The sequence below is a fragment of the Bactrocera dorsalis genome, chromosome 5 (genome assembly GCF_023373825.1).
Source record: "Bactrocera dorsalis isolate Fly_Bdor chromosome 5, ASM2337382v1, whole genome shotgun sequence".
In the NCBI taxonomy this organism is placed as follows: Eukaryota; Metazoa; Arthropoda; class Insecta; order Diptera; family Tephritidae; genus Bactrocera; species Bactrocera dorsalis.
This window is the reverse complement of record NC_064307.1, coordinates 53,853,694-53,879,455: the sequence shown is the minus strand read 5'-3', so window position 1 is coordinate 53,879,455 and position 25,762 is coordinate 53,853,694. Positions and strand designations below refer to the sequence as shown.

At 39.3% G+C, this 25,762-nt stretch overlaps 2 protein-coding genes across 5 annotated transcripts in view; one reads left to right on the top strand and one right to left on the bottom strand.

Annotated features, from left to right (window-relative positions):
* LOC125778799 (uncharacterized) overlaps window positions 1–19,170 on the bottom strand; it is a 209,016-nt gene extending 189,846 nt beyond the window's left edge. For 3 of the 4 annotated variants that reach the window (XR_007422947.1, XR_007422946.1, XR_007422945.1), the window contains exon 1: window positions 16,534–19,169. Coding sequence is in view for 1 of the 4 variants with exons in the window: in XM_049458087.1 (XP_049314044.1) it covers window positions 16,534–18,674 (2,141 nt within the window). In the remaining 3 variants the exon portion in view is untranslated. Of the gene's footprint in view, window positions 1–16,533 lie in introns of all 4 variants that reach the window. The other variant, XM_049458087.1, reaches the window with a different exon arrangement.
* LOC105230003 (tyrosine-protein phosphatase 69D) lies at window positions 855–8,857 on the top strand. The gene is made up of 12 exons (XM_011210568.4): window positions 855–1,183; window positions 2,010–2,127; window positions 2,661–4,531; window positions 4,605–4,889; window positions 5,036–5,276; window positions 5,346–6,243; window positions 6,317–6,469; window positions 6,535–6,645; window positions 7,267–7,446; window positions 7,501–7,808; window positions 7,880–8,015; window positions 8,452–8,857. Exons 1-12 carry the CDS (start codon window positions 1,051–1,053, stop codon window positions 8,536–8,538), a joined length of 4,521 nt encoding a protein of 1,506 aa, XP_011208870.1. The 5' UTR covers window positions 855–1,050; the 3' UTR covers window positions 8,539–8,857.
* Window positions 19,171–25,762: the final 6,592 nt, after the last annotated feature.

Below are 25,762 nucleotides of genomic sequence, written 5' to 3'. Positions count from 1 at the left end.
TTTGCTGATGAGTGCTTTCAGAGAGCAGGAGTGTAGAGTGTAGCCGAGTAGAAATTCGCTCACATGTGGGTTGTGATTACAGCATCTGGTCGTCGAATCTTGCTTGTGTTTGTGAACGTGCGTTTTTTTGCTGCTCAGAGGCACCACGTTTCTTTGACTTTACTCTAACGAGAACAACGACCAGCTGAGCAGCGCACCTTTCCAATTAAGGAACCGGACATTCCAGATGCATGCCCTTAAATTGTAATCCTTAATGTGTTTGCCATGGTCGTCATCAGAAGGGGACACAACCCACAACCCTGGGGAGGGATAGTTCGCCTTGTCACTTCAGCTCGGCTTTAATCGGATATTGGTTTTCTACCCAGAGAATACTTGGTCTAACAAGGGAAGTCGAGAGTTGGTTGAGCCATATGTAAAATAATTATTTCTGGGCACTCCCAGGTGAAAGGTGCTTAGAGAACTTTTCTCACTTACGTGAACTTCGATACATGACTTCATCCTCCAAATATCTTACTGCCGTTCTTAAATAAATGCGGCAGTGACACTGCCAAAACTATCTCATACCCATAGATTTTGTGTGGCAGATACCTACATAAATAAGTGTGGCGGTAACGTCTCCCATTCTTTGTGTACAAATTTTAGAATTACCACGAGAATTTGATGTGAAGTTTCATCTTTATTTAGGGATGTCGCGTCGGCTTTAATGCTAAGCGGAAAAACACCATTCTACGTTACTTGGATATGCCAGTTATTTCGTCACAAGATAATTCATTCTTGTGTGAATCTCTGTGTTTCATACCCAAACCGGTCTTTTTTACCAAACGAACTGTATGCAACAAATAGATAATTTTGTGAATACCAGCATAAAACCCTGCCTGCTGTATTAGGAAGTAAAATTTTGTTTGTGGATCCGGCGTATATCAAATATTTTACAGTTGTGATGGTGCGCTTGGAATATTTTTCTATAGTGTTTTTTATATTAAAATAGAGATTAGTTTTTATCAATTAAGGGTAACCACTGCCCACGGAAAACATAAACTGATACGAAAAATGAATCACATAAATTCGAAAAATTCTCCATACAGTTTATGCCGGAAGCGGTTCTTTTTGTTTTCAGTTTTAAAAATACTCATTTCCATTGTTTTATTTATGAATGAACACATAAAAGGAGTACAATCTCAAGGTATGCGAGCTTTAGCCTTAGTTATAAATGTAAAATAAATAAAATGCATATAATTTTGCAGAAATACATTAAACAGGGTGTAGTATACATAAGTTTGTGTTTGTGTGTGTTATGCTAGGCAATATTTTTGTTTGTTGTGTATATGAGAAAACTAAGAACAAAATATTTGAATTAGTAATTCAGCAAAAATGAAATTTATAATAAAAAATATTGTGCAAAGAATTACCAATTTCTTCAGCAACAGGATAAGGCAGACGAAAGTAAAAGCATATTCTGGTATGAGTGTACACTGACGACGCCCCATAAGTTGGTCATTTCGAAGGGTATGAGAAACGGGAATAGCCGTAAAATAACTACATACACACATAACAGACAACCCTTTCATATGTACCCAAATATTTTTTCTGGAAGATGAAACGTATTAAATGAATGAAATTGTTAAATATTTGTAAATACCACAGTGGCAAAATTTGTGTTTCTTTGTAATCTTTGCTTCCAAATGACCAAACTGACTCAATTTCTGGAAAGTAAAACTTGTGATAAAATGTAAGGACGAAGGTGTGATGCTTGTAAGTGAAAACACCTGTAAATATAGCTGCAACAAATTGTGTCTATACTTTCACCCACAATAAAAGCTATTTTACCAAAATTAGCTACCTCACACAGTTTAAATTATATCATAAATTTCCACCCAAAATAAGGTACACTTGTAAGATATTTATAACCAACTCTATATATGCATATAAAAAATAATATTTTGATTCGCGAGCATTTTTTTATATAAAGACTTTTGTTTACACCATAAATTATCAACTTTGCTTTTCAGAACTGATAGCCGTTGAGATTGGCCACAATTTTACGATAATCTGCAACACAACTCTACAATTTGTAAGCAATGTAACATGGAAGCACAACGAAGAAGTTATTGCGAATAATAATAAAAGGTAAAATAAGATCGATTCGATACTATTTAACTTTTTTTTTGTGTAATAAATCATTTATTTATTTTTGAAAATTTAATCCATATACCTCATTTGTGTCCACTGCAAGAATGACAAAAAAACAAGTTTGTAAATCCTGCTCACTTCTTCGCGGTTTGCAGTCAAATTGCAAATCTAGGCCGTAAAGATTGTTACCTCATCCAGCTCTCTGTTAAATCAATTAACAACGGTTTCATATCATAAATTTCTATATTGTAAATAATAAATTATATATTTTTATAAAACATCCCAACATAAAAATAAAGACATGTTTGAGGCACTTATACTTACGCGCATAAATTAATTTCCAAATAGCATATATATAAACCTACATAAAAGCATACGTTTTTTTTTAAATAATTAAGTGAAGTGACCGAATGTTAATTAATTCATTAATCTATTAGAGCCCATTCAAAGTCAGATACTGTTGCTTGCCTTATGTCGTCTTATATAATTCTTTTATACAACATCATTCATTGTATATATTTCTCTTACAGAATAACCACATCTTATAGCAAACCGTCTGCCATTGATAGCATCAATGAAATCGAAGAAGAAACGAAAAGGAATTACGAAAGTACATTATTGGTAACTGATGCACAATTTGCAGATGCGGGCATATATACATGCGAACTAATACGAAATGAGAGCGTGTCTAGTTTTAGCGTGCAAGTGTGGCAAAAACCGCTGATTGTTGCAAGCAGTGACGAAAAGGTCAAACAGAAAAGCGGTCATGCTGTGGAACTATATTGTCTGATAGAAGTGTTTCCACACAACGATACATTTTACAAGCAATTAAAATGGCTGAAAGATGAAAACTCAGCTGTTGACTTTTTAGACAAAGCCTCGAATCTAAGTTTTGTGAATGCCACACATATTAATCACACGCTTAGTTTAACTGAAGTTTACAAGAAGGAAAATGGTACATACAGCTGTGCAGTATACGATATGTTTGGTGCAATTGTCACTAAAAAGGATATGGCAGTGTTAGTTATGGAGAAACCACAAGTGAGCATAGACTATGTGATGGTTGTGGGTGCGGATAAGATATACTTAAATTGGACTGTGAATGATGGTAACGATCCAGTGCAAAACTACTTCATACAATATAAAGAGGAAGGTTCATCCGAACTTAAATATTATAATCATCAAATCGGTGGACGTAATAATTCCTATGTTTTGGAAAAATTTCAACCAAATACCAGCTATAATTTACGCATCAGTGCTAAAAACAGTATTGGCAGCGGTCAACCATATCAATATCCGTTACCCGTGCGAACATTGGAAAGAGATCCCATTTTTATACCAAAAGTAGGCACAACCGGTAGTACACCGTCAACAATTACCATCGGTTGGGATCCACCACCGCCTGAAATATTGCCGTACATACAATATTATGAGTTGGTTGTTGTCGAAGCTGGTGAAACGCCACGTATTGTTGAAAATACCCTATATTCACAAAATTCTCGAAATCTGCCATATATGTTTGATAATCTCAAAACAGCAACTGAATATGAATTTAAGGTACGTGCCTGCAGTAATATCACCAAACAATGCGGTCCCTGGTCGGAAGTTGTAAATGGCACAACAATGGATGGTGTTGCCAGTGAACCCACAGACCTCTATATTACTTGCGAACACAGAAATAATACACGTCACTCGGTTGGGGTACGTTGGAATGTGCCAAAAGTGCCGAATGGCAAAGTGGTCTCATATCACATACAGTTGGATGGCCTAGCTACATATAAGTTGGATGGAAAATTGCGTAACGAAACATGGGGTCCAAAGATAAGACGTGTAGATGATCCGCACCACAGCACAATCTACAATGGCGTAAATCCAAATACAAATTACACAGTCACAGTATCGGCCATTACACGCCATCGCAAAATTGGAGTGCCGGCCAGCGCTCAATGTATCATGCCTATCGCTGTGCCTGATGCGATCAGTCGTATTATGTGGACAAAGGTGAAGACGAACGATGAGAAATGTGTTTTTAAATTGTTTGTGCCACGTATTAGCGAACGCAACGGACCGATTTGTTGCTATCGCTTGTATCTAGTACGTATGGGCAATAATAAAAATGAATTGCCCACACCCGAGAAGCTCAACATATCCACCTATCAGGAGGTGCATGCGCTAAATAATACTGAAGGTGGTGCATACTTGGCTGAAATGTTTTCGGATGACTATTTTCGTTCCGAAATATTTTTGGGTGACGGTAAACGATTTTTTGAACATCAGGGCATAAGTGCCGCCGAAGCAGATAAAGCTTGTCGCCATTGTTTGAGGGGACGTCCATTTTTGCGTATTCAACCACATGAACCAGCACCGAAAACTGAATTGCCACTTGTAGAGCACACGGATCGTGAGTATAAATTATTATTTGAATTGGTAATAGAAATTAGTTATATTATTACTTTCTTTTATAACTTCGTCAGCTGTATTGAAAACTACACCGGAACTATCACAACGCGAACAATTGAAAGCCACCAATCTCACCGAAGCTGCTTCAAAAATTTTAGATAAAAAACGACGTCGCAGACGTAGGCGTCATCCGAAAGTTCTTGCTGGCGTCAACAGTGATATTTCGTTTGATAATTTAATGATTAGTGAAAATGAATCGCGTACAAATGCAGTGCAGAGCTACCAGCTGTCGTCAAATGATATAATCGATGGCGAGATTGACATGAATAGCAACTACACAGGCTTTCTAGAAGTTATAGGTAACTAGTTGAAAGTCAGATAAGTTCCATTCTACTTTTTTAATTTTAATTGACTTAAAAACGAAATTTTGTATAAGTATAGTCATTATTTTATACATAGTTCCAATAATCCAAAAAATATGTGAATTTATCCGCTGTTTCTATAGTACGCGATGATGATATTGTACTTACTGAATACAGCAATTACTTCGAAATAATGACACCTGGTACTGTACCCGAAAACTTTCAATCGGATCAAAACTTTTCAATGGTGTTAAATATTTTTATACAAGCGCTTGCCCTACTCATCGGTATAGTGTTGCTGCTTATTGGCGCCACTTGCTATTTGCATCACAATACAAAAAACACGGTACCTGGCGAGGAAATCAGCTTACGAGACTCACTAAGGTAAGCGGAATAAAATAGCAATTTAAATTTTGCTATATTTATTTTATATACATTTTATTTTTTTTACAGTCGCGCGTTATTTCGTGGACGCACACCGAATCATAGACACTTTATTGGTTCTGGTAATGGTAAAGCATCAGATATTGGTCCAATACACAAGGTAGACTTGTGCACAGCCTATCGAAATCGTCACAAAGACACCGATTATGGGTTTTTGCGTGAATATGAAATGTTACCAAATCGATTTAGTGATCGCACAACAAAAAATTCCGATATAAAAGAAAATGCATCGAAAAATCGTTATCCAGATATTAAGGCCTACGACCAGACGCGCGTTAAATTATCACAAATAAATGGCATACAGGGTTCGGATTATATAAATGCTAACTTTGTTATTGGTTATAGGGAACGTAAGAAGTTCATTTGTGCACAGGGACCAATGGAAAGTACGGTAAACGATTTTTGGCGTATGATTTGGGAGCAACATTTGGAGATTATAGTCATGTTGACCAATTTAGAGGAGTACAATAAGTCGAAATGTGCAAAATATTGGCCTGAAAAGATATCGGATGCCAAGCAATTTGGCGAAATTACAGTAAAATTTGTGGCTGAACGAAAAATGGGTGACTACTTAGTGAGAAATTTAGATGTTACCAGACGTAATGCTGCTGGTAACGATGACGATGAGGAACGTCGCCAAATCACACAGTATCACTATTTGGTTTGGAAGGATTTCATGGCACCGGAACATCCACATGGTATAATTAAATTTGTGCGCCAAATCAACGCTGTTTACTCCGTACAACGAGGCCCTATTTTGGTACATTGCAGCGCAGGTGTCGGTCGTACCGGCACACTCGTGGCATTAGATTCGCTGATACAACAGCTAGAAGAGGAAGATCAAGTATCGATATTTAATACAGTTTGCGATTTGCGACATCAAAGAAACTTCCTCGTGCAATCACTGGTATGTCGTTGACTATGGAAATAATTATTTTACTTTTATTAACTTTTTTTGTATTATTTCTTTCTTTTCTTAGAAACAATACATATTTCTATACCGTTCGCTACTTGATATTGCGCAATTTGGCAATACAGAGCTTTCGGCTATTTCGCTATCCAGTCAAATTGATAGTCTAAAACAGAAGTTAAACGATGGAAAGGATAAAAGCAGATTAGAAATTGAATTCGAGGTTAATTCCGGCAAAACTATTAAATGATTTGACAAATACATTTAAAATTATGTTTTCTTTTGCAGAAACTTCTTGCCATAACTGATGAAACTGCAAAATCCTCGGAAGTAGGAAGCAATAAGGAGAATATGCCGAAAAATCGTAGCGAAGCGGTCATACCTTATGATCGTAATAGAGTGAGTATTATATATTTTTTTACCCTAAAGGTTTGCCACGAAGTCTGTAACACCTAGAAAGAAACATCGGAGACTATAAAAAATATATATATGGTAAATGATCAGCCTGACGAGCTGAACTGATTTAGTCATTTTCGTCTATCTGTATATAATCGAACTAGTTCCTCAGTTTTTGAGATACGCCTCTAAAATGTTGTTCACATCCTTTTCTTCCCAAGAAGCTGCTTGCTTTGACAAAGGTGTATTGTTATCATGCACTTACTCTCAAATCGCAAAAGCCAAAACAAAAAGCTAACTCACTCTTCAACTTATTGGATAAAAATTATGTTAAACTCGCCGCATAACTATTATTCTCTGAGCAATAAATAAAAGTTATCAAATAACTCTTATTTTGTAAACGATAAATAAAAATAAAAATTTAACGATTATTATTCGAGGAAAAAATATAAATCAAATTTTAATATTTAAACTTGATTTTTTGCCCATTTTCGAGGAAAAAATATAAAAAAAATATAAATCAAATTTTAATATTTAAACTTGATTTTTTGCCCATTTTTCTCATAACTTTTACGGTCCCCGCTATAATTTCTTTTTTTTTTCTTTGTTTAACGTATGTTATAGGTTATACTAACGCCAATACCAATGAAAGAAAACTCTACCTACATAAATGCTTCATTCGTTGAGGGTTACGATAATTCGGAAGCATTTATAATCACGCAAGATCCTTTGGAAAACACAATTGGTGATTTTTGGCGCATGATTTCAGAACAAAGTATAACTACGCTCGTCATGATTTCCGAGGTACATGTACAAATTGTACATTATTTATTTTAAAGCATAACATTTCGATTTTAGATTGGTGATAGTCCCAGAAAATGTCCACGTTACTGGGCAGATGATGAAATCCAATACGATCATATACTTGTAAAATATATGCAAAGCGAAAGTTGTCCATATTACACGCGCCGAGAATTTAACGTAACGAATTGTAAAATTGATGACACAATAAAAGTCACACAATTCCAGTACAATGGTTGGCCGACCGTTGATGGCGAAGTACCAGAAGTATGCCGTGGTATTATTGAACTCGTCGACCAGGCGTTAAATCATCACAACAGGGATAAAAGTATGGATTGTAAATCGCCATTGACTGTACATTGCAGGTAAATTGTAAATATGTCTGAAAATAGTAACTTTTTTTTATCAAATTTGGTTATTATAAAAAAATTTACAGTCTGGGCACCGATAGGAGCTCAATATTTGTGACTATGTGCATATTAGTGCAGCAGTTGAGAACCGAAAAAGGCATTGATATTTGTTCAACGGCCAGAAAAATAAGATCTCAGCGGCCAAGGCTATTAAATTCATTTGTAAGTATCAAAAATTTTATATGAAGGGTTAGTTGAAGGCGAAGACATGAAAAAATGTCAATTTCAAAAATTTTTTTCTTAGTAAATAATATTTTATAAACATAAAACATAGCTTCATTTAATAAGACTTGACAGAAATTAAAAAAACAAATATTTGTGTTGATCCAGTCCCAACCGAAGTCACTAATCCTTGGAGACTCATCTATAATTAATAAAAATTATATTTATAATCTAGTGCCTGATCGAGGTTTTTTAATTAACAAAATCGAGGACACAGGAAATTTTTCCAAATTTTCGGCGAAAACCAACAGGTTAAAAAATGTGTATAAATTTCCCTGAAATCTATTGAAAGAACTCTGACCACTTCTCACCCCATAATACAGATTTTCAAATAGAAATTTCATATTGAACGTAATTAATATTAATTAATTTTTAGGCACAGTACGAGTTCCTACATCGCGCCATAGCCAACTACGCTGACTTGCACAAACTGTCGACAGACACCGCGTCTTCTGAGTGTTAATAAATTAAGATTAATTAAAAAATTATTTTATTAGTTTGGATCACACACTTACACATACTGATTAGTCATAAACATTTAAATTAATATAAATATATATATATACATATATACATTTGTATATTTAAGCACAAAAAGTATTTGTAATACATAATAATCATATTCATTTATTTTGTAAAACTTCGCGATCCCAACCACAAAACAAAAGTAACTCTATTAATGTTTAAAAAGTGACTTATGTATAAGTTTTTTCTACCTTAGTTTATTTAGCAGACTACCAAAGTACAGCCCGTAAATAAAAAAAAATATTTTAGATAAAACCAAGTTGTTCGACCATTTTTTAAAATATTGTGTTAAAATTAGGAGAGGAAATGAAAGTCGAGTCATTGGATGTAGACATGTTGTTGTCTATGCTATGGCTGTCATCATATCCTGCCTGATATATTTGAAATTCTTTTAACTTGGCTATCCTGAAGAGAGCCTAGTTAAAGTTATAACACCGTCATTCAATTGGAAGAATCTTAAAAATAAAAACTATATTTCCAATCTCCAATAATGACGCTCGAGGTTAAACGTGTTTTTCTCGAAATTCTAATTTTCGAATCGGACAACGCTGGTATTTGGAGACTATGGCCGGCTACCACTTGTTTTCTTATTTTCAACGATCCAGAAATGAGAATTGTTTTGAAATGTCTAAATTTAACTTTCTGAATATTACACAATTGAAAAATGATTTGGAGCAACATGGTTTAGCTACTTATGAAATAAAAGCTGAATTACAATCGCGATTGCGAGAGGCCATGGAATGTCGCAGATGTTAACGGAAATAAGAGAGTCTAAACAGTGTTTAAAACAATCAGCATGTAGAGCAAGATACGCGTATATCAGCATGTTCTTACATATTTCGGGAGAGCGGGATAAAATTAAAACTGAAGTGGATGAGTTGAAAGAACGTATCCGCGAGCTACAATTAAGTCGGCCAATTATGTCAACAGCTTATGTGGAAGTAAAACCTACATCCTTTGATGGCACAGTTCCGTTCCATGTTTTTAAGCTTTAATTAGAAAAGAGCAATTTTAAATTATTGGAACACTGAATATAGTAGATGTTCGATGCATTGAAAGGATCTGTAGCGGAGATGTTATAGACCATTCTAAACTGCAAGTTGAGCAGTTATGAAACGTTAATGGGTGCCTTAGAAACACGATATGGTAGGGAGCATAGGAAGTAGATTCCCATTTGACTTGCAAGAGTCTTCTACGGTGATTGAGAGGTTGGCTCACTTGGCTTATGCACGTAAAACCGTGGAGTTCATCAAGAACACGAAAATTCAGAACTTCGTTAACGTAACGCATGTTCAAATTGATATTTGCGTATACTCTGATAGGAAACTGCGTCTCTAATAAGCAATCGAACATTTAAAGCTCATTAAGTAGAAATAAAAGATCTCACCTGGGCGAACCTATTACTTTAAAAAGTTTAAGAAAATATGCAAAAAGTACTGGGCGAATTAACAGCTGCCCGTAAAAGAAGTGAAGATGCGGTTAAGTAAATGTCAAATCTAATCAATCCCTCCCGCAAGCGAATGCCCTGTAATCTCCGTTTAACAAATAAGCCGGAATAATAGTAATGTTACCGTTATGGGAAGTGTAGATGGTAAAAAGCGTATACTGACTGTGGTTGATAAAGAAGTAAGACCAATAGCTGGGGCAAAGTTGGACACTGCAATTGCTGAAGATACACAAGTCTTTGGAGAAGTTACGCACGAGATCGTAATTGGAAGGACAGCCGTGATACCCAATTTTATAGTGGCAGATATCGTGGATGAAGTCATAATTGTAATAGACTTTCTAGTAAATCAAGGTATAAAAATTGACAGGGAAAAACAGGATTATGATTTATATAAATATGGAAGTGACAGTGGGTGGTTAGTGTCAATTGCGGGTAAATGAAGAAAATAAAGAAAAGACGGTTTAGATGGTCTATAGAAATTTACCGTAATGCCCTTTTAATTATGTAACGCACCTGCTACCTTTGAGAAACTTACTGAAAGAGGGTGGCTAACATTGGTCTAAAGCTAAGCCCGAGGAAGTGTTCTCTTTGTAAAAAATAACTAAGCTATTAAGGACTCAAAGTGACAACTGTAGGCATTTGTACAGTTAATGAAAAGATAGAGGCGGTAAAAGATTAGCCAACTCCTAAAAATGTACATGAATTGTGCAATTACCTTGAATTTTGTACTTATTATCGACGATTTTTTCCAAATTTTGCCAGCTTAGATAGCAACCTACATAGACTTACAAAAATGGCAGATTTTTTTAGAGAAATAAAGAACAGGAAGTGGCTTTCCAAACTTTGAAGAATCGGTTAAGCACAGCGCTAATGTTAGCCTATCCGGTCCCACGATCAGCGTTTATTTTGGATACGCATGCTAATGGGTATGTAGTAGGAGGCGTTGTTTCACAAGTTATTGACAGGCATTAAAAAGTGGTGGCGTATTATAGTCAGGCACTTTCCGGGAGCGGCAGCAACGGCACCCCCGGAGGCGGTGGAAAGGCTGGTGGAGCACTGCAGTCTGTACAAGCTCCCCCTTATCATCGGTTGCGACGCGAACGCCCACCATACGGAATGGGGCAGCACCGACTGCAACGCGAGAGGTGAGTCCCTCTTAGAATATGTAGTAGGTAGAAATTTAGCGGTAGAGAATGTAGGGTGTGAACCCACATTCGTAACTATAAGCAGGAGGGAAGTGTTGGACATCACCCTCAGTACTGAACCTGCAACAGGGCTGGTCTCGCAGTGGAGAGTCTCAACGGAGCCCTCCCTGTCGGACCATAGAATTGTAAGGTTTGCGCTGAGGGCAGAGGTCAAGCTGTTCCCTCCTAGATGCAATCCTCGAAGGACCAACTGGAGTGCCTTCAGGGAGAGGCTAGATGAGGAATTGAAGAGGAAGGGGCAGACCAGGCAGGGCCAGGGAATGGAGGTCAGATTGACCGCGCTTAACGAGTCCATCATTAACGCGTACAATGACAGCTGCCCCTTAGGAGTACCCACAGACAGGCGCAATTGCTCCTGGTGGACAAGGAAACTCGCAGTCCTAAGGAAGAAGGTACGAAGCCTATTTAATAAGGCTAAACGTACAGGGGTCTGGGAGGAGTACAGGGGCAATCTGACACTATACAATAAAGAGATCAGGTCTGCTAAACAGGCTAGCTTTAGGAGATTCTGTGAAAACGTCTCCTCCACACCAGAAGCTGCCAGGCTGCACAAAGCTCTGGCTAAAGGGAAGACGGACACAGTACTAGCCATCAAAAGGAATGACGGGACATTCACGACCAGCGCGGAGGACAGAGCTACAGAGCTCTTGCGTGCTCACTCCCCGGAGACTGTTCCAGTTTATCGGTGTCTGCCCTTAACTGAACACAGGCCATCCCGCACTGATTGGGCTATCGCTAAACAACTGTTTACTGTGGACTCGATCAGGTGAGCAATGGCCTCGTTCGAGAGGTTCAAGCCTCCGGGAGTGGACGGCATCTTCCCAGCGCTTCTGCAGCAGGGTGAGCAGATCCTGATGCCACACCTGATTAGGCTGCTGAGGGAGAGCCTGGCGTTGGCCTACATCCCTGAATCATGGAGGACAGCTGAGGTAATCTTCATACCGAAAGTAGGAAGGAAGGACTACTCGTTGGCCAAATCCTTCAGGCCAATTAGCCTAACCTCCTTCCTACCGAAAACTATGGAGAAGATAATAGATCATCATTTAAGGTCTAAGGCGCTGAAAACCGCACCCCTGCATGCGGCTTAGCATGCATACAGAGCTGGCAGATCAACTAACACAGCTCTGTACCAGTTGACCTCCGAGATAGAGAGTTCACTGGAGAAAGGGGAAGTCATGCTATGCGCCTTTTTGGATATTGAGGGAGCTTTTGACAACACTTCTCATAGAAGTGTAGCAATGGCACTGGAGGGTAGGAATGTGACAGCACCGGTGGGTAGATGGATAGAGACGGTACTGCGCACCAGGTTTGCTGAGACCACAGCAGAGGGCACAAAGATTCGCCTAGGCACAACAAGAGACTGTCCGCAGAGTGGTGTACTGTCGCCCCTGCTATGGAGCTTTGTCGTGGACGACCTTTTAGCACTGCTAACCGACAACGGCATCCGCTGCCAAGGATATGCGGACGATATAGTGATCATAGCGAAAGGCAAATTCGAGGACACTCTCTGTGACCTAGTGCAAAGAGGTCTAAACCTGGCAAAGGAGTGGTGCAGGGGAGTTGAGCTGAGTATCAACCCCTCGAAGACTACCATCGTCCCGTTCACGAGGCGAAGATTCCTACCCGGGCTTAGGAACCTCACACTTGGGGGTAGAGAGATTGTGACCAGCGAGGTAAAATATCTCGGTCTCACTCTGGATTCCACTTTGCGGTGGAAGCAGCATGTGGACCAAACCCTGGTCAAGGCGACAAAGGCTCTAATGGTGTGCAATCGGCTAGCAGGAAAATTCTGGGGTTGCAAGCCAAGTATCGTCAGGTGGTTGTATACCATGATTGTGCGACCGATAGTCACATATGGAGCGGTGTCCTGGGCCTCTGTGGCGGCACAGGCCTCGGTGGTGATGAAACTATCGAGGCTTCAGCGGCTAGCATGGGTCTGCATGACGGGCGCTATGCGAACCTGCCCAACAGCAGCGCTGGAGGTCCTGCTTCACGAGGAAGCAAGAGCGAGTGGAATGACTCCACTCTTGAGCTGATGCTGAGGGATAGTACACTGAAGTGGTACACTGACGGCTCGAAGACGTTGGAAGGTATTGGTGCAGGGATCGCGGGCCCACGCACAAGGTTATCCATACCGATGGGCAGATTTCCCAGTATTTTCCAGGCCGAAGTCCTAGCCATAAGGTGGTGTATAGAGATAAACCTCCATCGCGACTATAGTAATGAGCGAATAACCATACTCAGCGATAGCCAAGCGGCACTAAAATCTCCGCCTACGAGATCAAATCGCTGCTAGTGCAGGAGTGTAGAGAACGGCTAAACAGCCTAGCGGAATTGAATCAGGTGCCCCTAATTTGGGTACCTGGTCATAGAGGCATAGCCGGCAATGAACTGGCTGACGAGCTCGCCCGCGCTGCAGCCTCCACAAATATGGTAGGCCCCACACTATAAAGGAGCTGCTCCGTAAGGAAGAAAGAGTGGGCAGAGAAGGTCATTGGCAACGGGCGCATGGTATGCGGCATGCCAAGTTGCTGATAGGGGGTACAACCTCAAAAGCTCTAGATCGATAATCAACCTCCCAAGGATCAAACTCAGGCTCTTGGTCGCATTCTACACCGGCCACTGCAAGTTGAAAAGTCACCTATTCAACCTAGGACTTGCCTCTTGCTCTAACTGCCGGTTCTGCGACAGGGAACCTGAAACCCCAGAGCACCTGCTAATCGACTGCATCGCAGTCTGTAGACGCAGGTCTAAAGCCCTTGGAATTATGTTTCCGGATAGGGATCACATCGACACACTAGCTCCCAGCAAAATACTAGAATTTATCGATTTGTTGGGGCTTGGTGAGTCCCTGTGAGTTAGGAGAGGGCACAATAGACCCAAGGTCGCAGTGCATACCTCGATTAATTCTATTGTCTATTCTATTGTCAGACAATAAGCAAGCCGTAGAGAAATTATTGTGTAACTCAGACGGAATTACTGGCGTTGGCGAGGTGCATCAAACATTTTCATAAGTTCGGGCTTTTTCGGTAATGCAGAAATTTGCAATGCAACTTTTCGGAGTTTGCACTGCTGATGTTATGCCGGCTGATGCTGTTTCAACTGCGCATCCAAATATTTGCATTTCTGAACTAAAAATTAAATATGTATTTTTAATCAGTACTATTGTTGATGAATTGGAAAATAAAATAGAACGCATTCTCTTAAGAAGACATGATAAGAGGATGAACCGTTCAAAAATGAGGAAGTTATAATTGGCGAAAACTTTAAAGGTAAACGGTTGATTCCAAAAGTAGCGAACTACTTCAAAATCAAAGAAAGTTACCCAAAAGACGTCTTTTTTAGCAAGTTTCGAATGTCGCATAACTGCTATATGGTTATATAAAGTAAATTCGTGAATTTATAAAACACAAACTCATAAATTTTCCACCGGAACTAAAAGTAGCTATTCAACCATTTTGGACCAGCAATCGGCACGGACTTATTGGATACTGTTTAGAAAACTGCTTATATGTTTTTTGCCATCGTGGATATTATTTGTTTAGCGTTAAAGAATGAAATAATATGACCTTCCGCTATATGCCAATATGAGATAATGGAAAAAATTCAGAACAGTACAAATAATCCGTTTCCGTTCGCAATTGGGTATCTAGATGGAACTTATTTCAAAATACCAACCCTAAAGGAGGATGCCATTAGTTAATACAATCGAAATGGCGCCCATGCCATAATAATGCAGGTGAGCTTAATTTTGCAATTAGATATATTTCGAGTATTTGCAAAAATAAATGTTATCTTTAGGCCATATGTGACAATAAATTTCCTTTTTATGATGTATATATTGGCCATCCAGGAGGTTGCCATGACGCAAAAGTATGGAAAAATATCCCAATATTCAAAGCTATCAATACTAACCAAGTTGAGCTGGCTAAGAATGCAGTTATTTTAGGCGGCTCTGCTTACTTACCCTATTAATAATAATATTATTAAATAGATCATTATTTTAACATTAAATGTAACATTTAATTATTCTTTTGTAAAATATTTTTCAAATCAATAAGTGTCTTGATCCAATCTTAAGCACCATTACTTCGTGCTGACGTGCCTGCTCCTTTTCTTGTACATATTGTTACGAATTTACTCTTGCTAGTTTACTTTGTTAGGTTCGTATCTCTGGATTGACAAATAAAATCAACACTGTTTAATTTAATTCAACAACTCTTTATTTCACAACTCGTCTACACTATAGCAGTTTACTCTTAGCACTGATTTATTACGTTGGCGCTGCCACGGCTTATATAGCCACGCACTTCTCGCTGATGCCGACGTGTCCTTCTAGAATATCGCGTCTGGAAATTACCAGAACATACGGCTATACGGCGCCAGACGCAAGCAGACAGTCGCGGCGCCAGACTCAGCAATTGTTTAACTAGACAAGCAGACAGTGCGGCGCCAGATGTCTACAACAAGACAAATGCTATTCCATATACCTACAGCTATTGTTCATAATCAGGGATGCATATAGCAATACAAATAAAACTTAATACTACTTTTTGTAACACTGCACTCCACAAAATACTAATAGTCCCGATTAGGCACAAATCCCCTTGAACCAAATGGGGCGAGCCTCTCCAAATGTACTACTTTCATTTTACATCGTGCTTTTCCATTTCTTTGTATGCGGTATACCACGTCATTAAGTCGTTTCATCACCATATAGGGTCCTTCCCAGGCTGTCTGTAGTTTCGGGGACAAGCCTTTCTTTCGAAGTGGATTGTACAACAGGACCAGATCACCTTCTTCAAAACCTTTTGAATTTGCCGCTTGATCGAACCGGTCCTTCATCTTATTGCTCATCAGATGCGTATGCTGTCTTACCATTAGATGCAATTCATTCATTTCTTCCTTTAAGGCAGAACAATAATCTCCATCATTTCTTACAGCTGTAGGATTCGTTCCAAACTTAAGATCAGCAGGGAGTCGCAGATCAGATCCGAAAATAATCTTTGCTGGCGTGTAACCAGTTGTCTCGTGCTTCGCTGAACGATACGCCAGCAGGAACATCTGGATGCACTTGTCCCAATTCCGTTGATCTTTATTAACGATTTTCCGCAGATGTTCTTCGAGCGTTCGGTTGAATCTCTCTACCATCCCATCTGATTGTGGGTGTAACGCTGTTGTCCGTGTCTTGTGGATGCCCAATAATGTACAGACTTCTTGGAAAATGGAAGATTCGAAATTTCTGCATTGATCTGAGTGTAATTCGACGGGCACTCCGAACCTTGTTATCCAATTTTCTACAAACGCTTCGGCTACGGTCTTCGCTTCCTGGTTTGGTAAGGCATATACTTCTGGCCATTTACTGAAATAGTCCATGACAACCAGTAGATATTTGTTTCCGGCCGTACTGGTTGGGAACGGACCTGCAACATCCATTGCGACTCGTTCAAATGGTGATCCCACGTTGTACTGTTGTAGCCTACCGCGACTTTTGGCTTTAGGACCCTTAGCTGCCATGCACTCTACGCAATTACTTATCCATTCTGCTATGGAATCTCGACAGCCGATCCAGTAGAACCGTTGTTTAATCTTCTCTATAGTTTTTGTAATTCCAAGGTGCCCTCCACTAGGTCCATTGTGATATTCTTTCAATACTTTTGGGATCATGGACTTCGGTACTATGATCAGCAGACGAGAATGTTTGCCATCTTCGCTTTCCCAGGTACGATGAAGGTATCCATTAACGAGGTTTATGCTGTTCCATTGGGCCCAATATGCTTTCGCAGTTGGACTCTCGCTACTTATTTGTTCCTTTGGTGGTCGTACCCCATTTTCTTTGGCCATTACCAGCTTTGCAAGATCAGGGTCCTCCAGCTGATTGATTCTGATGCGGTGAGGAGTCCAATCATCTTCAGGTTCTATATTCAGTGATCGCACGTCGATTATACCTTCTTTTCCTTCTGATTTGGAGCAATGTTTAAATTCCAGTGGACAAGGGCGATGTGATAATGCATCCGCATTTTTGTGGTGAATCCTCTTTCGGTGTTCTGTTGGTTGTTTCCATTTTGATGGGTTTACTTTTATCTTGCAATTTCGGGCAAAGTGACCCGCTTTTCTACAGTTGAAACATCTGCCTGTTGTATTTACTCGCTGTGCAGCAATTGTCTTCAGAGTCTTCAATATTTCTTCCATCAGCGCCGGTTGTTCCATTTCGACTCTTTGTACTTTGTGTGCTGGTTTACTTAGTAGGGAAGCTGATTCCTGTGTGAGGGCGTGCGAAACCGTTTCAGCAAATGTTCTTTTTGGCAATGCATATGTGGCGCGTTTGGTGTCCACATCACGAATTCCATTTATGAAACATTGAATTTTTACCCTCTCAATGTAATCCACAGGTGCATCTGCATTTGCCAAATGAGCCAGTCGTTCGATTTCAGTTGCGAACTCTTGCAATGACTCGTTCATCTTCTGACCCCTATTTTGCAGTTCGATCTGGTATATTTGTTTCCGGTGCTCACTACCATATCGTCTTTCTATCGCACTCATCAATGCCTCATAGTTGTCCCGTTCACAGTCTGGAATAGTCTGAAGGATTTCTGCCGCAGGTCCTTTCAATGATACAAACAAGGACGCCACTTTGTCCGCTGCATTCCAATTATTGGCCATTGCTGTCTTTTCAAACTGAAGTTTGAAAATTTGAAATGGAATACTTCCATCGAATGTGGGTGCCTTCAATCTTTGGATATTTGTTGATGGTGCAGGGCCATGCAGTTGCAGTTCTCGCACACGATTACTCAGTTGAAGAAATTCTGATCTTAAATTTTCTTCGTCATTTTTTATTGTGCTTAATTCGTCTTCAAATTTTGAAAATTTCTCTTGCACTTGCGTATTATTTTCTGTAATCTGTTGTACCAAACGCTTTTCTAACTGCGTATTATTTTCAGTCATTTGTTGTGTAAGGCGAGACTCTAACTGTGATGTATTTTCAGCTATTTGCGTTATTTGCTGTGCCAGACGATTTTCTGTTTGCACTGCATTTTCTGTTATTTGTGATATATTTTCGGCTATTTGCTGTGCCAGACGATTTTCTGTTTGCACTGCTTTTTCTGCATTTTCAGCTATTTGCTGTGCCAGACGATTTCCTGTTTGCACTGCATTTTCTGTATTTTCAGCTATTTTCTGTATAGCCACTAACAGCATGTTCATGTCTGCACTTGATGATGTTCGTTGTTCTTCTACTTTTTCTTCTACCTTTGTAGAAGTTTCTGGCCCATCAAAATCGAACTCGTCCACATTAATTCCATCCGCTTCCATTGCTTTACGTAGTCGTGCCTGCAGATCCGCCTTTTGCCCACTTATCGGCAAATTACGCTCCTCCAGTTCCTTTTTTAATTGCTGAATTCTCAATTCTCCGAATTTAACCATCTTGAATTTGGATTATTTGACAATCCCACTTCTGACACCAATTGTTACGAATTTACTCTTGCTAGTTTACTTTGTTAGGTTCGTATCTCTGGATTGACAAATAAAATCAACACTGTTTAATTTAATTCAACAACTCTTTATTTCACAACTCGTCTACACTATAACAGTTTACTCTTAGCACTGATTCATTACGTTGGCGCTGCCACGGCTTATATAGCCACGCACTTCTCGCTGATGCCGACGTGTCCTTCTAGAATATCGCGTCTGGAAATTACCAGAACATACGGCTATACGGCGCCAGACGCAAGCAGACAGTCGCGGCGCCAGACTCAGCAATTGTTTAACTAGACAAGCAGACAGTGCGGCGCCAGATGTCTACAACAAGACAAATGCTATTCCATATACCTACAGCTATTGTTCATAATCAGGGATGCATATAGCAATACAAATATAACTTAATACTACTTTTGTAACAATATTGTTAATTTGCTGAAAAATTATACAAAATGGATTGGCGATTGAGCAAAGTTAGCAAAGTGCGCACGGGGATAGATGAAGGGAATATCAGTTTACGAAGAGAAGGGCATAACAAGTTGAGAAAAGTTGCGAAAAAAAACAATTACATTCCTCCATAACTTGATGTTCATCGCAGAGTGGTTGCGGCCATGGATAAATTGATACGAAACTCTTTGATTCGAGAGAGCGCTGTCAAAGTCCACATTTTTTATAACATTTGCCAATGATGCCACTATGGAAGAAATGTGTTAGGGAATTTTTAGTAAATGTTTTGGGAGTTTGTAATTTCCACACCACCGCTGAGGTATACAAAAGGCGCGTTACCGAAGTTAGTTTTGCCTATATCACCCATATAGGTACAAAATAAAATCCCAACATTTATTAGTATTTACTATACTTTCTACTAGTATTACATTTATTTGTACTTATAATTTATAATTATAGTAATATTTACATCTACTACGCTACTCCAAACAACATATTGTTACAAAAAGTAGTATTAAGTTGTATTTTTATTACTATATGCATCCCTGATTATGAACAATAGCTGTAGGTATATGGAATAGCATTTGTCTTGTTGTAGACATCTGGCGCCACACTGTCTGCTCGTCTAGTTAAACAATTGCTGAGTCTGGCGCCGCGACTGTCTGCTTGCGTCTGGCGCCGTATAGCCGTATGTTCTGGTAATTTCCAGACGCGATATTCTAGAAGGACACGTCGGCATCAGCGAGAAGTGCGTGGCTATAGCCGTATGTTCTGGTAATTTCCAGACGCGATATTCTAGAAGGACACGTCGGCATCAGCGAGAAGTGCGTGGCTATATAAGCCGTGGCAGCGCCAACGTAATGAATCAGTGCTAAGAGTAAACTGCTATAGTGTAGACGAGTTGTGAAATAAAGAGTTGTTGAATTAAATTAAACAGTGTTGATTTTATTTGTCAATCCAGAGATACGAACCTAGCAGAGTAAACTAGCAAGAGTAAATTCGTAACAATTGGTGTCAGAAGTGGGATTGTCAAATAATCCAAATTCAAGATGGTTAAATTCGGAGAATTGAGAATTCAGCAATTAAAAAAAGAACTGGAGGAGCGTAATTTGCCGATAAGCGGGCAAAAGGCGGATCTGCAGGCACGATTACGTGAAGCAATGGAAGCGGATGGAATTAATGTGGACGAGTTCGAATTTAATGGGCCAGAAACTTCTACAAAGGTAGAAGAAAAAGTAGAAGAACAACGAACATCATCAAGTGCAGACATGAACATGCTGTTAGTGGCTATACAGAAAATAGCTGAAAATACAGAAAATGCAGTGCAAACAGGAAATCGTCTGGCACAGCAAATAGCTGAAAATGCAGAAAAAGCAGTGCAAACAGAAAATCGTCTGGCACAGCAAATAGCCGAAAATATATCACAAATAACAGAAAATGCAGTGCAAACAGAAAATCGTCTGGCACAGCAAATAACGCAAATAGCTGAAAATACATCACAGTTAGAGTCTCGCCTTACACAACAAAGGACGGAAAATAATACGCAGTTCGAAAAGCGTTAGGTTCAACAGATTACGGAAAATACTACACAACTACAAAAACAAGTGCAAGAGAACTTTTCAAAATTTGAAGACGAATTAAGCACAATAAAAAATGACGAAGAAAATTTAAGATCAGAATTTCTTCAACTGAGTAATCGTGTGCGAGAACTGCAACTGCATGGCCCTGCACCATCAACAAATATCCAAAGATTGAAGGCACCCACATTCGATGGAAGTATTCCATTTCAAATTTTCAAACTTCAGTTTGAAAAGACAGCAATGGCCAATAATTGGAATGCAGCGGACAAAGTGGCGTCCTTGTTTGTATCATTGAAAGGACCTGCGGCAGAAATCCTTCAGACTATTCCAGACTGTGAACGGGACAACTATGAGGCATTGATGAGTGCGATAGAAAGACGATATGGTAGTGAGCACCGGAAACAAATATACCAGATCGAACTGCAAAATAGGGGTCAGAAGATGAACGAGTCATTGCAAGAGTTCGCAACTGAAATAGAACGACTGGCTCATTTGGCAAATGCAGATGCACCTGTGGATTACATTGAGAGGGTAAAAATTCAATGTTTCATAAATGGAATTCGTGATGTGGACACCAAACGCGCCACATATGCATTGCCAAAAAGAACGTTTGCTGAAACGGTTTCGCACGCCCTCACACAGGAAACAGCTTCCCTACTAAGTAAACCAGCACACAAAGTACAAAGGGTTGAAATGGAACAACCGGCGCTGATGGAAGAAATATTGAAGACTCTGAAGACAATTGCTGCACCGCGAGTAAATACAACAGGAAGATGTTTCAACTGTGGAAAAGCGGGTCACTTTGCCCGAAATTGCAATATAAAAGTAAACCCATCAAAACGGAAACAACCAACAGATAACGAGGACGGAGCATCCACATCTCACAAGTCGTTAAACTAAAACGGAACAGTTCAAAGGGGCGTGAGCTGGTTCCCACAACTATTTGCCCCGCCATCTCGATATCACAAATAGGTCGCCATGACAACAATCTTACTATCAACGGCATCGTAAATGGACGACTGTCAACGCTTACTTTGGATACTGGTGCCACACATTCAATTATCCGACCGGATGTGGTAAGAGGAACGGTTGAACCATTAGTCGGTTGCAAGCTTCGAACGGCCACCGGGGAGGAAGCAGCTGTCGCGGGAAAAGTGTTTTGCAAAGTGATGATTGGTACCCTGGAAGTTAATCACATCTTCATCGTAGCAGAAATCACGGATGAAATTATAATGGGAGTAGATTTCATGATTGATCACGGGGTTACTTTGGATTTAAACAAGCAAATGCTGTTTTGCCAGAACATGGAGATGCCTATAAACACCGGATATGTGACCAACGTTGAAAGTAAGAGGGTGATTGTTGATGATAATCAGAGTATTCCACCAAAATCTGAGGCGATTGTATGGGCCAAAGTGAATGGAGGAGGTGGGACTGAAGAGTTGTGGATTGTGGAACCAACAAAAATAGATACACCCATATTGGTAGGAAGAACGCTTGTGAAAATTAGAGAAGACGCCACCATTCCGGTCAGAGTAGTGAATGAATTCAACACGCCTATAAGGCTGAAGAAAGGAGCAGTAATTGGACAGTGCCAGAATATAAGTGCAATAGCACGATGCGAACGGTCAGAACAGAAGCTTACTATTGAGCCACAGCAGATAAGTCCTACACTCCTAAACAATTTGCTGAATGAGCTGCATGGAAATGAAAAATTAAAAGCAGAAAAACTATTAGAAAAATACGCATCCATATTTGCAAACGAAGGAAACACAGGAAGAACCGGCATTGTCAAACATCGCATAAATACTGGGGACGCTAAACCAATCCGACAAGCTCCGCGTAGGGTTCCACTAGCAAAACGTGAGGATGCTAACAAAATTATTGAAGACATGCACAAAAACGGTGTAATCGAACCTTCAATAAGTCCATGGAGCTCACCTATCGTCTTAGTTAAAAAGAAAGATGGTAGCACCCGTTTCTGCGTAGATTATAGGAAGTTGAATGATGTCACAAAGAAAGACAGTTATCCTCTACCAAGAATCGACGATACATTAGACACCTTGTCTGGAGCGAAATGGTTTTCTACATTAGATCTACAAAGTGGATATTGGCAAGTCGAGATTGATGAATGTGACCGTGAAAAGACCGCTTTCAGTATGGGCGACGGGTTATGGGAATTCTCTGTGATGCCATTTGGGTTATGTAATGCGCCTGCAACGTTCGAGCGACTGATGGAACATGTGTTAAAAGGACTCAACTGGAAGACATGTTTGGTGTATCTTGATGACATTATCATTATGGGAAAAAGTTTCGATGATCATCTGAAAAATCTAGAGGAAGTCTTTCAGCGAATAGCATCAGCCGGATTACGCTTGAATCCCAAAAAGTGTTCATTATGGAAGAAGCAGGTCACATATCTCGGACATAAAGTGTCAACTGAGGGGATTCACACCGAGGAAGGAAAAATAAAAGCAGTCAAAGATTGGCCTCGACCCACCAACATACATGAACTCCGCAGCTTCCTTGGCTTATGCACGTATTACCGCCGTTTTGTACCTGGATTTGCGAACGTGGCTAGAAGTTTACATGATTTAACAAAGAAGAATCGCCCGTTCGTATGGCAGTTGGAACAAGAAAAAGCGTTTGAGCAGCTTAAAGAACTACTTTGTACGGCGCCGATGTTAGCTTATCCAATACCTGGAAAGAAATTCATCCTGGATACAGATGCGAGCGCTTATGGAATTGGAGGTGTCCTGTCTCAGCTCATCGACGGACAAGAAAGAGTAATTGGGTATTACAGCAGAGTGCTCGGGAAACCAGAGAAAAACTACTGTGTGACGCGAAAAGAACTACTAGCTGTGGTGGAATGTGTAAAACATTTCCACAAGTATTTGTATGGACAACAATTCTTGCTGAGGACGGATCATGCAGCATTAAAATGGTTATTACAGTTTAAGAATCCGGAAGGCCAAATTGCACGATGGATCGAAAGATTACAGAATTACGACTTCGAAACAGAACACCGAAAGGGGATTCACCACAAAAATGCGGATGCATTATCACGTCGCACAGTGGCATTTCGGCGGAAAAAATAGGATTTTTCCACTTTCCAATTTCAAAACTTTAATGTCTTTGGTTTGCAAAGAAATATTTGGATAAGAAAAATTCAACAAGGTTTTTTATAAAAAGTGAAATTTTATAGTTAAAAAAACTAACAGAAGTCGACGGAAAGTTATTCAATAAAATCAGATTAAAATTATTGTCCAAATAAAGAATTTTTTTTGTGTGTAAGTTTATAGCTATGACTTTTCTTTTATTTTTTAGTGAAAATATAGCACCTACTTGTTTATAAAAAAAAGATTTATTGAAATTGGCAAAGGAAGCTAATTTTTATAATTTTTCAAAAATTATACTAAAAAATATCAACTTTTCATTTTTCGATGGAAAAAAACTTTATGTGCTTTGCCTTGCTTAGCCCTCTTACTATAAAAAAATGAAAGTTCCAAGTCTGTACTTTCAATTAAAAACAAAAAAAACAACCGCCAATTACCGTCCCTTTTAGTAATATCGATTTTAATTTCAAAAGTCGCTTCCAATATTTCATACAAATGGTCAAAAAGCCAAAAAAATGTAGTATACTTTCAGGCGCTCATGTAAAGGGCAAGGAAATTAATGTATTACACAAGCTCCTTTTTACAATGCTGGATGGTAAAACCGCTCAGATAGTGACACATACTACTGCAGCAGCAGTATGCTACATTTGTATGGCGAAACCTACTGAAATGAACAACTTAGAGTTAGTTTCCATGAAAACAATTAAACCTGAGGCATGTGAATTGGGAATTTCATCCTTACATGCTAGAATCAAGTTTATGGAATGTATTAAATTAAAATACAAAATAAATTGAAAATACAAGCGGCCTTTAAAGATAAAATGCGGTTGCGAGTTGATTTTGTTCAACAAGGTACAGGAACTTCTAACGACGGGAACACGTCAAGGCTTTTTTTTAAACCCACAAATGGTTGCGGATATTACTGGCGTCAATGAAGAACTTATCAGTCGATTCAGGATAATTCTTCAAATAATTACATGTGGCGAAAAAATTGATAGTGACAAATTTAAATTATATACGTCGGACACTGCGAAACTGTTCGTACAAAATTATAGTTGGTTTTATATGCCTGTTACTGTGCACGAAGTACTAATGCATGGTAAGGATATAATGGATGCTGCCGTATTACCAATAGGAATGCTTTCAGAGGAAGCCGAGGAAGCCAGAAACAAAGACTACAGGAAGTATCGATTGATGTTTTCGAGAAAGTGTGATCGAATTTCCACAAATACTGATGTCTTCAACAGACTTCTCATAACTTCGGATCCTTACATAAGTAGCTTAAGGCGTCATTCGAACAAAATTTCCTTAGAACTAGATCCCATTGTTAAAGATATGGTGCTTGCATAATATTACAAATAAAAACTAACACAATTTTTCCCCTGTTACATATTCAATTAAAACATTGCATATTATATTGGATTTTTATAAAGGTAAAGGTATAAATAACGTCACTTTGCGTTTAAGTTTAATTTTTTTCATCAGGAGAACTCAATTAAGAAGTGTCCCGAATTTCAAGTCCCTAGGTCCAAAAATAAAAATTTTGGCAATTGCAGTTGTATGGGAGGTGGGTGTGGCAGTGGGCGGTTTTCCAAGATTTTTTCAAAATTTCTTGATTTAGTCCAGAGAAGTGTTTCTGCAAAGTTTCATTGTGGTACGACCACTCCTTCTATTTTTTTCCAAGAAATGTATGGAGCGGTGCCACTGTGCGCCGTCCAAGAAATGCGATGGATGGGACTAGGACAAAGACGAGTAAGTCTTTGTGGCATTTACTACAGTGGCCATATAAAGGAGCGCAAGTTTGGTGTGAGATTTGTGGTGGGAGAGAGACTCCGTCGCCGAGTACTTTCGTTCACTCCGATGAATGAACGTCCAGCCAAAATCCGCATCA

Excerpts from the sequence above, each read along its gene's own strand:
- LOC105230003 (XM_011210568.4), top strand. The coding sequence starts at position 1,051 with ATGAATCACATAAATTCGAAAAATTCTCCATACAGTTTATGCCGGAAG. Across the intron at positions 1,184-2,009 it reads AAAAGGAGTACAATCTCAAG|AACTGATAGCCGTTGAGATT; the intron begins GTATGCGAGCTT and ends TTTGCTTTTCAG. Across the intron at positions 7,809-7,879 it reads CCATTGACTGTACATTGCAG|TCTGGGCACCGATAGGAGCT; the intron begins GTAAATTGTAAA and ends AAAAATTTACAG.